The sequence below is a fragment of the Neodiprion pinetum genome, chromosome 6 (genome assembly GCF_021155775.2).
Source record: "Neodiprion pinetum isolate iyNeoPine1 chromosome 6, iyNeoPine1.2, whole genome shotgun sequence".
In the NCBI taxonomy this organism is placed as follows: domain Eukaryota; kingdom Metazoa; phylum Arthropoda; class Insecta; order Hymenoptera; family Diprionidae; genus Neodiprion; species Neodiprion pinetum.
In genome coordinates, this window is record NC_060237.1 from 6,007,050 (window position 1) to 6,021,596 (window position 14,547).

General features: G+C 40.2%; 2 protein-coding genes and 1 long non-coding RNA gene across 13 annotated transcripts in view; 2 read left to right on the plus strand and 1 right to left on the minus strand.

The window, feature by feature from the left end:
• On the plus strand, window positions 1-1,384 carry LOC124222210 (U11/U12 small nuclear ribonucleoprotein 35 kDa protein). Its single transcript, XM_046632960.2, has 4 exons — window positions 1-136; window positions 432-647; window positions 745-958; window positions 1,190-1,384. Exons 1-4 carry the CDS (start codon window positions 134-136, stop codon window positions 1,285-1,287), a joined length of 531 nt encoding a protein of 176 aa, XP_046488916.1. The 5' UTR covers window positions 1-133; the 3' UTR covers window positions 1,288-1,384.
• The window catches only part of TpnT (Troponin T, skeletal muscle), an 82,516-nt gene that overhangs the window by 65,129 nt on the left and 2,840 nt on the right, over window positions 1-14,547 (plus strand). Inside the window, exons 1-10 of one of the 11 annotated variants that reach the window (XM_069137225.1) lie at window positions 4,434-4,571; window positions 6,351-6,396; window positions 6,948-6,977; window positions 9,192-9,212; window positions 12,241-12,258; window positions 13,737-13,767; window positions 13,865-13,969; window positions 14,050-14,146; window positions 14,278-14,314; window positions 14,425-14,527. In XM_069137225.1, the coding sequence (XP_068993326.1) occupies window positions 6,371-6,396; window positions 6,948-6,977; window positions 9,192-9,212; window positions 12,241-12,258; window positions 13,737-13,767; window positions 13,865-13,969; window positions 14,050-14,146; window positions 14,278-14,314; window positions 14,425-14,527 (468 nt within the window). In that variant the 5' untranslated portion in view covers window positions 4,434-4,571; window positions 6,351-6,370. Of the gene's footprint in view, window positions 1-4,433; window positions 4,572-4,727; window positions 4,920-6,350; window positions 6,397-6,947; window positions 6,982-9,191; window positions 9,213-12,220; window positions 12,259-13,736; window positions 13,768-13,864; window positions 13,970-14,049; window positions 14,147-14,277; window positions 14,315-14,424; window positions 14,528-14,547 lie in introns of those variants that run through there. The other 10 variants (XM_069137226.1, XM_069137224.1, XM_069137228.1 and 7 more) reach the window with 10 other exon arrangements.
• LOC138191162 (uncharacterized) overlaps window positions 764-14,547 on the minus strand; it is a 27,528-nt gene continuing 13,744 nt past the window's right edge. The window contains exon 2 of the long non-coding RNA XR_011177495.1: window positions 764-2,482. This is a non-coding gene — a long non-coding RNA (uncharacterized lncRNA). The remainder of the gene's footprint in view (window positions 2,483-14,547) is intronic.

Genomic DNA, 14,547 nt, shown 5'->3' on the forward strand with positions numbered 1-14,547 from the left:
CTCGAATGTGGTAAGCTTCTGTCGATAACTGCTAGTGTACTATCTGCTCTGGGCTTCCTGACAACCTTTCACTTAACGTCAACGAAGGTTTCGAACCAAAGAAAACGTGTGAATTGCTAATTCACATTGTCAAATGGTGCGTACCAATTAATAAAAAATAAATAACCATTTGCAGAATCATTATCACAAAAATGGCTCCAGCACTTTACCACATTTTTATTTTGTATCTAAATCACGACGTTTTCCCAGTTTCAAAGTTAGGTTAACAAGTTCAATAATTCGTGTTTTTCAGCTTCGATTACCCCGTAGTTCAAACAATTAATATTGTTCAAATTACACCAATTTATTGAAGTTACATTAAATTGTGGGATATGAACTATAACCGTGTTCTCGACGACGCAGAGAAGTAATCATCTTTCTTGTTTTCCAAGGAGGAAAGTCAGAAGCACTGGAGCCCTTACGCTCGAAAGTATGATCCACTCAAAGCTGGCAGCATAGATGGCACCGACACAGTACCTCACGACAAGGCGGTAAGTCGAGCCATCGAAGCGCACTATGAACCGCCCAGGAATCTGAAGTCAAAGCCAGAAAGAACCTTGTTTGTGGGCAGACTAGGATCTAAAATCACAAAGCACGATTTGAAAGAGGTTTGTTGATGAACATTTGCCATAGACAGTACTCGTGTTTTATTATAATGCGACTAAAAGCCATGTTGACAATTGAGTTAACTCATTTACTTTGCAGTGTTTTTCCAGACAAGGAGACGTGCTGTCTGTCAAATTGATCGTAGATGTTGTGACAGGACTTCCTCAGGGCTACGCCTTTGTTGAAATGAAGAATGTAGAGCAGGCGCACAGAGCTGTAAGTCGACTTCACGACGTTTCACTCAACGGTTGTCGTATATTCGTTGATTTTGAATGCGGACGAACTATGAGCGGATGGAAACCCAGACGATTAGGTAAAACATCAAGTATTGAGAACTTGGCTTATAGTTTTGTTGAAAATCTAGTCGTTCAGGATGTGAAAACTCTAGTCTCCTTGTATATTAAGAAATAAAAGAACGATAATTATTCAAGCACTCAATAAATGTATACAATGTGTAGAAACACATGAAACTATAAATAAATGTGAAGTGTGAGAGAATCGATCAATTCCACAATTAAATTCAAATCTTTTTATTATTTTAAAGGTGGCGGCTTCGGAGGTAAGAAAGAATCTGGGCAGCTGAGATTTGGGGGAAGGGATCGACCTTTCAAAAAACCTATTCTACCAGTGTACAATCAGTGAAGCGAATTGCCAAAAATCAAATATTCTAATTTTATTTCCATGTAAATAATGTAATAAAAACAAGTGAATTCCTGAATAAATATTTTTTACAAATTGATGAGGCTTGAAATTTTTTTCCCCAATTGCGAGATATACTACGGCCATTGTTTGTAGCGATTGTATTTTTTAACAGATATCTTGACGTATAAAATGAACTAGTTTCTAGCGATCCGGATCTCAAGCTATTCGATGATTAGTAGAGCAGAGCTAGAAACTGTAAAACAGCTGTTTGAAAGCGACAGAAACAGCGGCAGATCTCGAAATACGCGTTTTACACGTACATCATAAATAAATGTATTTTTAAAGCTTACATTTCAGGCGAGAAAGCCGAGCTGCTAGCCAACGATAAGTTACGCAACGTTACACAAAGCTCACGAAATCTTGGGGTCGATGTTTTACGAAGAATTGGGTAAAAAAAAAAAATTTCATCAGCGTACCAAACTGTATAAACTAATCACATTAGTCCCGAGAACAATTACCGAAGAGCCCATTCAAAATTATCGCATAATTATTAGCCGGCATATTGCGAATCGTAAATTGTATATTCGCCACTTTCGTTTCGTCCTCGTTTTTCCTGTTTATTCATTTTATTTTCCATTACATTAACCCGGAGATATGAAATATAAGGACAATAGTGGAATTATATTAAGACGTTAGAAAAATTGAAAATTTTCATTACTTCCCATGGCTAATGTGCAAATTTCAGGAACAACACTCGTCGACGCTTTTGAAGAGCGTAGCTTAATTATATTTGCATCGTTATCAACCAACTGTCTACCGCGATGAATCATTAATTCAGTGGAATCGTGGATTTTTAAATCTGATAGAAGTTTTTAGATACGGTTAATTGAAAATGATCCTTGATGCGTGTAACAGGCAAATATTTTTAGCACTGATTATAATCTTGATCTGACGTAACTGCGTGACGCGATGGTGCGTCAAAGCCGAACAGACGTCGAAAACCGTAATTGTGATAAAATTAGGGCCTGTAGAGTCCTGCAGGAATAACTGGATCCCGTTTCTTTTTATCTCTTCGTTGAACCTGTACGAAACGACAGCTAAGGATGTTGGGGCTTGAGCATCCAAAAACTGTTGACGTCGATGCATGAGACGAGCGCTGTGCAGGGTGACCTCGTTTCGCAAGTCGGACAGCATTCTGAAATAGGGCGAAAAAGCTCGGGCGTGATTTTAGAAGTTCACCTAAACTCCTCGATTTACGACAAGCAATATTGATATCCGTCGACGATCAGATTTTCTCATACAAACTAAGAGAATGGAAAACAAGCCGGAAGGACTGATTTTTCGCGATATATTTTATCGCCATAAAAAAGGGAAAATCTGTCGGTTTGTCCGACAAACTTTAGCGGTCATCTCGAAGACGACGGAGTAAAAAATCTGAAACTGATAGGACTTGGCAACCAAATGAAAAAGTTTTGAAAGAAAAATTAGAAAATTCTTTTTTTTCTGAAAAACAAAGTATTCTTAAATTTTTTAAAAATAAACGTATAAATTGGGAAAAACGTAACACATAAACACACCGAGATTTGTCTGAAAATCTGTTTTTTTTTATTCTAGAAGTTCGAAAACGTATAGATTCGTTGAAATTATAAAAAGTGACTTTCGATCAACACAATAATTTTCTTATATCACGAAAGGTCGTGAAAACTTATAAAAACAGGTTGATACGACGAAGTTTTCAAAACGCGTTTGACGCGTTTCGAGTTTTCGGACCAAGCCACTCACGTCAGAGTTGACGCATAGCTGCGATAAACTAGCTTTGCGGCGAGAATCGGAAAGATCAAGTAACCGGATACATCGGGTGCGATATCGACGTCTAATTGCAAACCGTTTGATAATTCTCGAAAATTAGGTGTAAGATTCCTTCGATTTCAGAAGATTATTTTCTGCAAGTTCACTGAAACATTTTTTTGTTCCATCGTGTTGGCATCGTTATATACTTAATTTTAGAACATTGTACCGATGTAGATTACGACCAACAAATGTCAACATTAAATTGATTGAAGAAAAAAAAAAAAAAAAAGAACATTATTTTTAGTTGTTTTGTAAAAAATAGTCTTCCGAATAGAAATATGTGCCACGCTACAGTAACTTTGAACGAGTCAACTAGATTTTCCGTCACTTCGAAACTACTCGAATCGAAGCGTCGAAAAAGCCTCTGTTTATAATCCCTTCGTTTTCTATTTTTATATTTCTAAATAGATCTTCGCAGGTAATTGAGAAAATTGGTACAAAGCATCGATTTTCGGTCAAAATCGTTCGTAACAACGAAGCTTGCCTTCAAATCATCAAATCGCATATTTGAATTAAATCCAGCCAACGACAACGCCTCTCTTAATTCCCGACTGATTGCGCCCCCCCCCCCCCCCAGCGTCGATCCAAATTCCTTAAGATCCAGCGGCAAGCCTCGAAGATAAAAAACCTGATCCTGCAAATACCTAGGCGTGGTGGGGGCGCGTATTTATCCGCGTCGGCACAACATAGTTCTAAGGTGCACGCGAGGCTCTCCTGCTATCGGTGAACGATGGCGTCCGCGCGAGTCGCAAACCGCGAGAGCAACTTTATAGGCGTCGCGACGCCCTCCCCCGCCATATATGGCCGCGACGGCCGCCGCGCTTCGCGCTCTCCCGAGTCGGCGGAGGCCTCGCGCATAATATTATATCTGAAACTCCGGGTGTCATCGGTTCCCCGGTTTGGGGAAACTCGGGGCGAGCTTTCCCGGCCGCGAAATCCGGCTCGAAAATATCCCGGGCAAAAAAGGGTGCCGATTAAGCTTGCGAAGCTCGCATCTCTGCACGTACCGCAATGCCCGCTGACCGCAAACACGCGTATATTTGCACGCCATGACTAAAGATGGATCGTCCCGATATTCAGGGTCAACGTTGGGTCAGATCAGGCTGGTCGTTACGTCGTCCGTGACCAATTAACTCCTCTACAGCTACGGCTACGACTACGGTACTTTTCTCGCTCCCCTTTCTCCGCTGTCGCTTTTTACCTCCGGCTCGCGGTAACGAGGCGAGCTTTAGGCGCTGGGGTGAAGAGGGAGCTTTTAGGGGGCGGAGGGATCCCGACGAAAATAGTTGCGGCAGACGCGCGATGCACGGCTAAAACCCCATCATCGGGTAAGCCGAGCAAACGCGACCGTGCTTCGCATCTAATCGGTTCGATCTCGCTGTGCGGAGAATCAAGGCTCTTTGCTGCATCGAACCTCGCGCCTAACTCCTGAGGTAAGTTTACCCCGGATAGACGGACGGGGTGAGGGCACGACGGGGCTTTTTCCCCCGCCCTCTGCGTCCCGCGGATCGCGCGAACATCGGCGTCGGCTCTCCTCCAGGTTTCGCGGTTCTCTTCAATCGAGTAGCGTTATTAATAACTTTGAAAGAAGAGTCGGGTCGGGTCGAGCCTCGGTTTGGTCGGCTTGGCCCCGGACGCTTACTTGCTCCCTCAGAGCCGCTCTAGCTGTCGCGGACTCCACATTCCACCAGAAAAGCTCTTCCGTGTGTGGTGACCAGTCAGTCACTCGGCTAGGGCCCAACAAGACCCTACGACTCGTTAACTCTAACTCTCCCCCAAGTGTAAGTTTCAACAAAATCGACATCGATCTCGACGTGAGACATCCACGATCGAACAACAATAGTAATAAGTTCCGGCGCCGGCACGAGACGCGAATTTCGAATTCCGCACCGATTCTACTTCCGAATTTGTATCTCTAAAACCGAAAAAATATCATCAACCGTGTCCCCTGTACTCGTACTACATTTCACGCGGCAGTGCATCCCGTTCCCGACGTCGCGTTGCCGTTTCCAACCGTGATATTCCACGCTATCGTAATTACTCGTGAAAAATGTGAAGGACAGTTTCAGACTACGTATAATTAAGTTGTACGGGCAATGGGGTTACCGGGTGATGGTGGGAAACGGGGCAGGGGAAGTTCAAGAAAAACTTGATCAAGTGCAACCCAACCGCGACTGGAGAACGGGAAAATGGAAGTCGTTCAGCACGAACGAGGAATCAATGGCCGGAGCTATCCGAGAGATTCCGGGCAGTGTGGCCGTTGAAGGCAAAGTGAATTTTCCGTTGAACCACATCCCCCTACATGTTTCGACGTGTATACCGGAATCAAAATCAGCAAGTCATAATCGACTCGAACTGGCTTCCGCTTCTAAACGCTTTTAAGAATCTTAGCGATGATTTTGGCGAAACCGTGTTTGCGGAAAATTCTCTTTGCCCTCGACGACCGAGTCGCTGTGTAAATATCTGCAGGCCTTGCAGTTTATGAAATGGTTGTGCGTCTGTGCACTCGCAAAAGGTGCCGTTTCAACAATGTTCAAGCGAATCAGTGATCGTCGACGTTTCGTGCTTGCAATATCATCGTCACGTCAACCCGGAGAACTACCGCAAGGTTGTGTAAAACCTGCTGAGGAATCTCCGAGTCGACGGTCCCCGTCTGGATACCCGTAAAGTCGGACAATTTTGAAAAAAAGGAAAAGCACGAAGCGTCAAGTAAAGGCTCCAAGTCCAAACCGCGGACGGAAGAAGCTTCTGCCGAGCTGTACAATCTAATGGTGGCGCATTGAAAGCTCTTTCTGCTGCTGAGATCTATAATTAGTTTGGCGGGTCCATCGTGAAGGGTGGGAAAAGGGGCGGGGGATAAGGTGAGGGAGTCGGGGAGGGGGGAAAAACGTCGGTCTGCTCGGCTCCATATAGAGCTTGCGACGAAGAGCGGTGTCGAAGCGCTATCGGATTACCGCACCAGCCAAATCTATCCGTCGAGCTTAACCAGCCCCCGGATTGCCAGCCGGTGGAACGCAGGAAACCCCGCGTTGTAGTAAAATTTTTTTTTACACGGTGCGAATTACCCGAAATTCCGTGTCTTATTTTATCCTGCGCGTAACGCACGCGGAATAATAGGAACCGGATATAAGCGAAAGCTGGGGGTCGGATAAGTTATTCTAGGACCTGAGGATATTCGTAGTTTTTATACTCTTTATCTCTGTTTGTTTCAGACCCATAACAAGCAGCCAACATGTCCGACGACGAGGACCAATACTCGTAAGTATTTTCACCCCACCGCAGATCCTGGACCTTAAGGAGATTTTTCCTCGTCGCGATCGCAGCCGTTGTGAAATACCGCGAATGTTCGAAAAGTACATGCCGAACACCGTTGAATGAGAAAATATGTAGCAAGCTCGACCGCGAGCTTTTCTCCCACCGCAGGGCTCGTCAATTTTCATTATCGAATATGTACACTCGTAGTTTTACAATCAGCGGAGGTATGTTTTATGGTGAAACGGAGAACGGCGTGGGTAAATTTTTTTTTTTTTTGCAAAACATTATCGTTGTCTTCACCCCGTCGTTTTAACCCTGATATCCGTCTGCATTCTGTTTTCTCCAAGTACGTAACCGAGTTTTTTGTACACCCAAGTTATTTTGTGCCCTACGATAAAGTTCGCGTTTGTATTCACATATATATATGTACGTTTTGCCCCGCGAGTCAACCCTTCAAATTCCCTCTGTTACATATGTTATATATGTATGCACCCTGTCACTGTCAATGTTTGTGAGAGAGGAAAAAAACCATGTGTCCGTTTGTTGATTTACAGCACCGAGGAGGAGGAGGAAGTCGAGGAAGTGTAAGTGTCACCCCTTTGAGTATCTAATAAAAGCGTTATGTAACATGACGAAGAATATTATAAATATATATATCTATAACACTCTTCATTTACATACGTTTACCTAACATTTCTCAACGTAACTCCGAAACTATCTGCATCCTTTATACTCATACATGTGTGTTTTTTCTCTCCTTTTGCAGGAAGTAAGTGCAGCCAGATCTCTTCACCGTTCGACAACTGTCTAATAATTCCTTGAGAGCAAAAAGCAAACAAAAAGAAAAAAAAAAACAAAAAAATAATAGTATTTTAGTAAAAATTCACGAGTATAACTGATCGATTTTACACGATATATAATACATACTTACACCTGTATTTAGAAAACTAGGTATCTAGTCGTGTATACGAATACAGAGTACGTAGTGCACAGTAGACACATATAATAACTAAAAAGTATAAGTAGCTAATCAGCCTGCATGGGATGTACCTATACATATCATTGCGTAGTTTAGGTTTTCATCACTCGCTTGAAAAAAAAAAAAAAAAAAAACGAACACAACACTTTTTTCGCTAGTATTTAGGGATACGTAACATACAAATCATACATACGAACGCATATTTGATTGGAACAAAACTAGGATGGACGTAGAATTGAGGAGGCGCCGGGATTGATAGAATTTTACGCGTGCGAATAATATTGTCAGTGCGCATTGCAGTTATCAGGTAGAGGAAATAGAAAAAATACGGCAACGAAAATCAAAGGTATTTCGGAAGAGTCGAAGAGTAAAATAAAACGTAACAATCTTTCGATCGGGCAGCGCAAATGCTTAAAAATACGATGGACCGACGTCGGCGTCGCCGTAAGCCGTCGCCCTCGTCATTCGGGATAAAAATAGCCGGCTCGGCTACCGTTTGCTATTATAAATAAATTCAAGATACGTATGCATACATATGAACGAGACTCTGCCGTTTATTACATAGAAACGCTTCAACATTTAACGCGTACGGTTATGCAGATTACAAAATCGTACTCGTATACGTATACAAATATACGTATAATATTCATTTGCAGTATATTTTATATGTGTATATCTAGCCGGAGCGTTGTTACAGAAATTAATATCACAATTTCTAAAATATCTATGACCGACGCGTGCATCTGGTAATATTTCGCGGCTTGTTACACCTGATAAGTAACCAGGCATGCCGGCTGTAATCCCGAGCTGAGTAGCAACTGTAGGGTCGCATATGCGACTTAGGTAATTATAGTATGTAAGCCATCCTCGTATTTAGGCATGAGGTGTCGTTGGAATACCGCGGTGCGAATACATACACCCTCTGGTTTCCCGGCAAGGAGTTGACTTTGCAAAATTCCAATAGCAATCGTATTCTGAAAAACGGAAATTTTCCAACAAAAATCGATTAATCGCGGAGATTTTACTGGCTTTCTTTTGTACGACTAGTTGCAATTCAAATAGATCATCAATTATTAAAACTCCTTGTATATGAATACAGAAATTTGCATATTACTTTCTTTTCTTTTTTTTTTTTAGTCAAATGACTAAATTGTCGTAAGGTGTACAAACTTGATCGTCTATTCTTAGTCCAATGAAACTCTATACGACGCAGGCAATCTAACTGAGCAGCTGTATTCACTTCGATTACACATTTTTGCAATAACTGTGATCTAAATCAAGATTTCAAAGAATTGTAAATTACATTCACATAACTACAGATTTTCTTCGTCGAAAATGACTTTTGCCTACACGACGAAATGACTTTGATTAATGCTGGAGAGGTTTTACGCTCACGTTTGTCACAGTCAACAAATTTCCCGAGGGAATCAGGCAATGTTTCGCAACTCCCGCGGCAAGGTTCCTCGTCGTATACCCCTCAGGGAATGTTCGAAGAATCGAAGTCTCTGATATACTGTACATACTAACAGATCATACAATCAGCCTACGATAGTGAAAAACGAAACCAAAGAAAAAGTTCAAAAACTCAAAAAAGAAAAAAGAAAAAAAACCATTTAACAAAATTCAAAAAACAAATCACTGACTCTGGTATGTATCTCTGTCTCTGTTTCCCCGCACACTCAACAAACCTTCCAACACACGAAACCAACGCACCGCCGTACGAACGAACGTGTACCTACCCTGATCACGTCTGTCTGTCTGTCGGTCGGTCGGTCGGTCGGTCGGTTCGCGCCGCGATCCCTTGATTCGAACGAAACAGGCACCCGGAGAAGAAGATCGAGTAAGTTCTATCACTCACTCACTCACTCAATCACTCATTCACTCGCTCACTCACTCACTCGCTCACAAACTCTCTTTTTACTTCTCTCAAACTTACCGTCTATTTCCTCTTCTATGGAATATCTTTCTCTCTCTCTCTATTTTTGTCTCTTTACCTTTTCATGTTTCTCTCTTTCTCTTTCTCTCTCTCTCTCTCTCTCTCCTTCTCTCTGCGTCCGTGTACAGCGTATATGAAACACTGCGAGAAAGATTTAAATATTTTTAGAATCAGAATAAATTGTGGCACAAGAAACTCATGAGTGGAATTAAAGTTGTCAGTAAAATATGTTCTGGTTACTGCAAAGTTATGTTTGTTATTTTTTAGTATACTAAATTTTTTCGGCTGAACTAGGACTTGGCGTTAATTTTGGTTTAACCAAAATCAAATTATCGAAACAGTTGAAATAATTTTAAAAAATACTACAATTGCGCGTAATGAAAAAGAACGGTAACGTGTTGAGTCATTCTCGTTGTTTATCAAAAACCATACTTCCATCGGTTACGGCAAAAATGAAATTAGTTTCGGTCTTTACAGTAACAATGATATTGGAAATTTCTCTCAGTGAATTTGCGTGAGGCAAATTTCTATAACGCAGGTACATGCCACGGTCCTTTTTCCCTGACATGTACGCGACGTTTCGATTTTCATTTACGCTTTCATGTACGTACTATACGATTTTGTCCGTCCGCAGTAACCGCAATTCATGTACTTCTATATCTTTGTACATCTATGATCTACATCTATCCACCTGTCTCTCTTCACACACATTACAAATTTTTACATGCCGTTTTATACTTGAGCCGATTTGAACTTTACTTCGTTATTTTTATTAATACGCATATTATTCATTCAGTTTTTGTTTTTGTCTTTCATTCTCTATGCACCTATTTTTATTTTTTTGTTCCCCTTGTCTTCGATTCGCTCATTATTTTCGTTTGTAATATCAATAATGTTATTGTACATGTAACCGCAACGCAATTGTTACCTGTTACTTTTTTTTTCGATAATTTATTGACTGTATTTTTGTAACTTTTTTCCTCATTCACTTCTTTGGCGTATTTTTTTATTATTTTTCGTCCGTCCGTAAGTCCGTCCGTCCGTCGTGTACGTCCGTTTGCGCCTACGCTGAAGAGCTCCGCAGGAATGTTTGGGAAAATGAAAGATTGTTGTGTTTGTCTTGTTTACTTATTCTTCCACCATTTTTTATTTATTTTTTTCAATCACACTATTTTATCCATCCGTTTTAAGCTGTTGCCATTTCTTTCTGATCATTATAAATTATACTTTACAGTGTCGTTGTTCAATGCTTTCACATATCGCATAATCAATTTATTATGCACTTCAAATCGCGTTGTACATTTTATGCATAATACATTAAAATATATGAATATATGTGCAGCTTTGAAGTCGATGTTTTTAATGCACATCGCTGTCGTTTTTTTGTTTTGCTTCTATTTCTGTTTCCACTTTTCATTTTCGACTTTGACTCTTTGCCTTTTTATTCATTTTAAAACCAGCACTGTAAAATTCATTGTTACACGTGTATACTTCTGTTTTTTTTTTGTTTTTTTTTCAACTGTACTTGTGACTTGTATCTTGTTTTTGCAACGCGAGCTTTCCGTGCAGTTTTTGTTACGTGGGTACTTTCAAATTAACGGAGATGTGACGTTTATACATTATTGTTCATTTATATATATATATATATAATATATTTATTATTATTGGTACGATGGTAATGATGATCATGACGATGGTAACGGTGATGAAGATGCGAATGAAGAGTAAATGGAGACCATGACGATGATGCAAGAATAGCGATGCGAATGAATTGATGCTAGTAGATGACAAGACATGAACTAACTCAAATTCGAAAAACCCCAGAGAATATTATAGAATAACAGAAATAATATAGCAATATCGGTAGTTGTACTAGCAGCAGCTGTAGTTTTTCTTTTTTTGTTTCCCCCATTTGAGTTTTACCCAATGAATTAATCGTATGCATAACACAAAAGTAGTTATTATAATACGTAGGAAGAAATAGTGAAACGGTAAACACTACAATGTTTATGACAGTGATATAATAACAAGAGTAGTGAATTATCATAATATATAGCTGCAAAATTAACAAGAGTAACGATTGTTGAAGGGAATGAGTAAAGCGGCCATATCATACAAAATGAAAATAACACAACAACTGCAACAACAAAAAATTTCCCTGCAACATGCACACACACACACACACACACACACACACACACGCACGCACGCACATATCCGAAATAACAAAATTAATAACCAAAGACAGAATTTCCAACGATCTTTAACGATCGCCACATTATATGAGACACTCCACAATTCCTCCTGACAGCCAATTCAAAATACATGCATAGGAGATACAATTACTTCGAAGATTTGCGCAAAACCTACATAATACATCTTTGCTAATTTATTGAGCTACACGGGCTGTAAAGAAGCGATAAGTACGTATACATGTATAATGTGTATACTGCAGTAGCTGCTAGTCTATAATATCAAGTGCCAGCATTGAGAGATAGGAGAATCAAATACGTCTACGTCGTCTAGGTATAATTCTAATTAGCGATTGTCATTTATTAGCCATAGTCAGGTGATAATTGTCCGCTCGTAGCTTTAGATATCACGATTATGCTGATGATGATGTAGATTATGATGAAGATTATGGTGATGATGATGATGATGGTGATGATGATGATTATGATTATGATGATGATGATGATGATAATAATAATAATAATAATAATAATAATAATAATAATAATAATAATAATAATAATAATAATAATAATAATAATAATAATAATAATAATGCGCATAATGAAATATGGTGTATAATAATAATAATCATAATAATAATGAAAGTAATAATAATAATGATGATCATTTGAAATCGTTAACTTCGGGATGAAAAATAAATTGTTAATTAACTCAAGTTTTGCTTTCTGTTTTATAGGGGTAGGGCGTCACAAAAGTAAGTTGACCTCGAGGTGTTCAAGCTCGTATGACGTGGTGTTACACGTGAATAATACTCGTTGTTCCTCACCCATATGTATAATAATTATTTTATTTATACCTGTGCACGTATATACGTATATTATTTTCTTCGATTAAGAACCAATGCTCCTCCTCAATTAATTCTTCAATCATTAACGAACGACGATTTGGTATTCTTTTTTTTTTTTGTTTTTTTTCTCTCAATCTCATCTTGCTCTTCAAATTCTCATTTGTAATACACACGTGAGGTACATGTACATATTACTTTTATATTTTTGTGTCTTATATCTTTGTCAAGTTTTTTTCGTTTTTGTTTCCCCGTGATTTGATTTTTCTACCTCTACAGTCCACGGTTTTTCGGCACTATTTTTTATTTTTCACCCCTTCTCGTTGGTTGAATAAAATTTCTATAACGATCGACCGAGACGCGTGAATTTTTTGCGAATCAAAGCGGTAGTAGCGATTCTTCGCGTAGCTGTATTCACACAGTTTGAACAACGTCAAACGGGATAAATATTATGATAATAACGGTGAAAGTAACGGGGGATGGATGATAGTAACAACAACGATCGCACTGAAGTTACGTTGTAAAACCGAAAATAATTACTGGCGAAATTATGCGAATGACAACCGTTAAAATAATACCCGTATTTGTTACGAGGATAATTATCCACACCCAATACGACAAGGGTGCGGAGGTGAAATACATCGGTGAAATTTATATAACGACGGCAGAGACGAAGTTGGAACGGAATGAAATTCTTGCTCCAATTATCCGTCCCCCTGTCTCATCGTGACTATCGAATAAATTCTTCGCTTTCCCAGCCCTCCTCGCCCGATGCAAATTTCCTGATCCCGAAACTCCCGACCAACTGATATATCATGGACCTGGATTAGCACGGCAAAGGCATTCTGTGAACGTGCATACCTGTAAAGCCTGACTGTAACACTAATCCTCCAAACGTTGTCGTAAGCCGACAATGTAAATATAACAAGACGTGCGAAAAGTGCTCGTAATTTGACCGCATGCCGCCTGCGCCTGCCAGCCTATACGTTTATTTATTTGCGTGCGTCCGGCTGTCTGTTTGTCGCGTGTATATACATAATATACACGTGTGTGCGCGTGTGCGTGTATGTATATGTATATATATATGTATGTGTACAATAAGTGTGCGTGATGTGTGCATATTGTGTAAAATGTATATACGTGGGGGCGTGAATGCACGTAAAGTCGGGGGAAAAAAAAAAACAAAACAATATTAGATAAAGAAAGAAGAGAAAGATTTTAACCAAAAAAGGGGAATTCAAAGAAGAAGGGTTGAGTTGAAAACGGAATGATTATTAAATGACGAAAGGGGAAGGGGAGGTTTGATTTAAAAAAGAAAAGAAAAGGGGGTGAAGAAGCACGAGGGACGAGACTAAAACGACTTTTGTTTTTGCTCCGGTGATCTTCAGGGAATCCGGCGAGAACCCCGAGTTCATGAAGGTGAGTGAAGAGAGCATCGGAATATTATAAGGTCTGTCGGTTTTAAAACGTTCCGACGTTCACTAATCACATCGTAATTATTGATTTGCGAGTACAGAGGCAAGAACAGAAGAGAAGCGACCTCGACGAACAATTGAAGGAGTACATCGCTGAGTGGAGAAAACAGAGGTCGAAGGAAGAAGATGAGCTTAAACGACTCAAGGTGCGTGGGTTATAACCGTCGCGTCGTCATTGTGACTCCTGCCGATTACCCGGAGCTAAATAATTTGCATATTTTAACAGGAGAAGCAAGCCAAGCGCAAAATCACTCGCGCTGATGAGGAGAAGAGATTGGCCCAGAAGAAGAAGGAGGAGGAAGAACGTCGCCAGCGCGAAATTGGTGAGCTAGCTTACCTTGTACTGCACTTGAATCCAATTACCGAAAGGATCCCGATTCGAGCGGTTTTAGTCACGTTCGCGTCATTCGCGCATTACCGCGTCCCTGAATGATGATGTTTAATGTCTTTTCAGAGGAGAAGAAACAGCGGGATATCGAGGAGAAGAGAAGGTGCGTTTGAAATATTTAACGATCCGTAACTTTGATCTTTTATCCGTCGATAAATACGATTTTCCGGTATTTTGCACGGCAGTGTTTTAAGATTGTATTTTTTCACGCAGGCGCCTTGAGGAGTCTGAGAAGAAGCGTCAGGCGATGATGCAGGCGATGAAGGACCAGACCAAGAAGGGACCCAACTTCACCATCACCAAGAAGGACCTCGGCGTGAGTATCGATCGGGGTGT

What these genes read in the sequence shown, in the direction of transcription:
- LOC124222210 (XM_046632960.2), top strand. An exon ending in CAAAGCACGATTTGAAAGAG is followed by an intron (nt 648 to 744) that starts GTTTGTTGATGA and finishes TTTACTTTGCAG; the next exon opens with TGTTTTTCCAGACAAGGAGA. An exon ending in ATGGAAACCCAGACGATTAG is followed by an intron (nt 959 to 1,189) that starts GTAAAACATCAA and finishes ATTATTTTAAAG; the next exon opens with GTGGCGGCTTCGGAGGTAAG.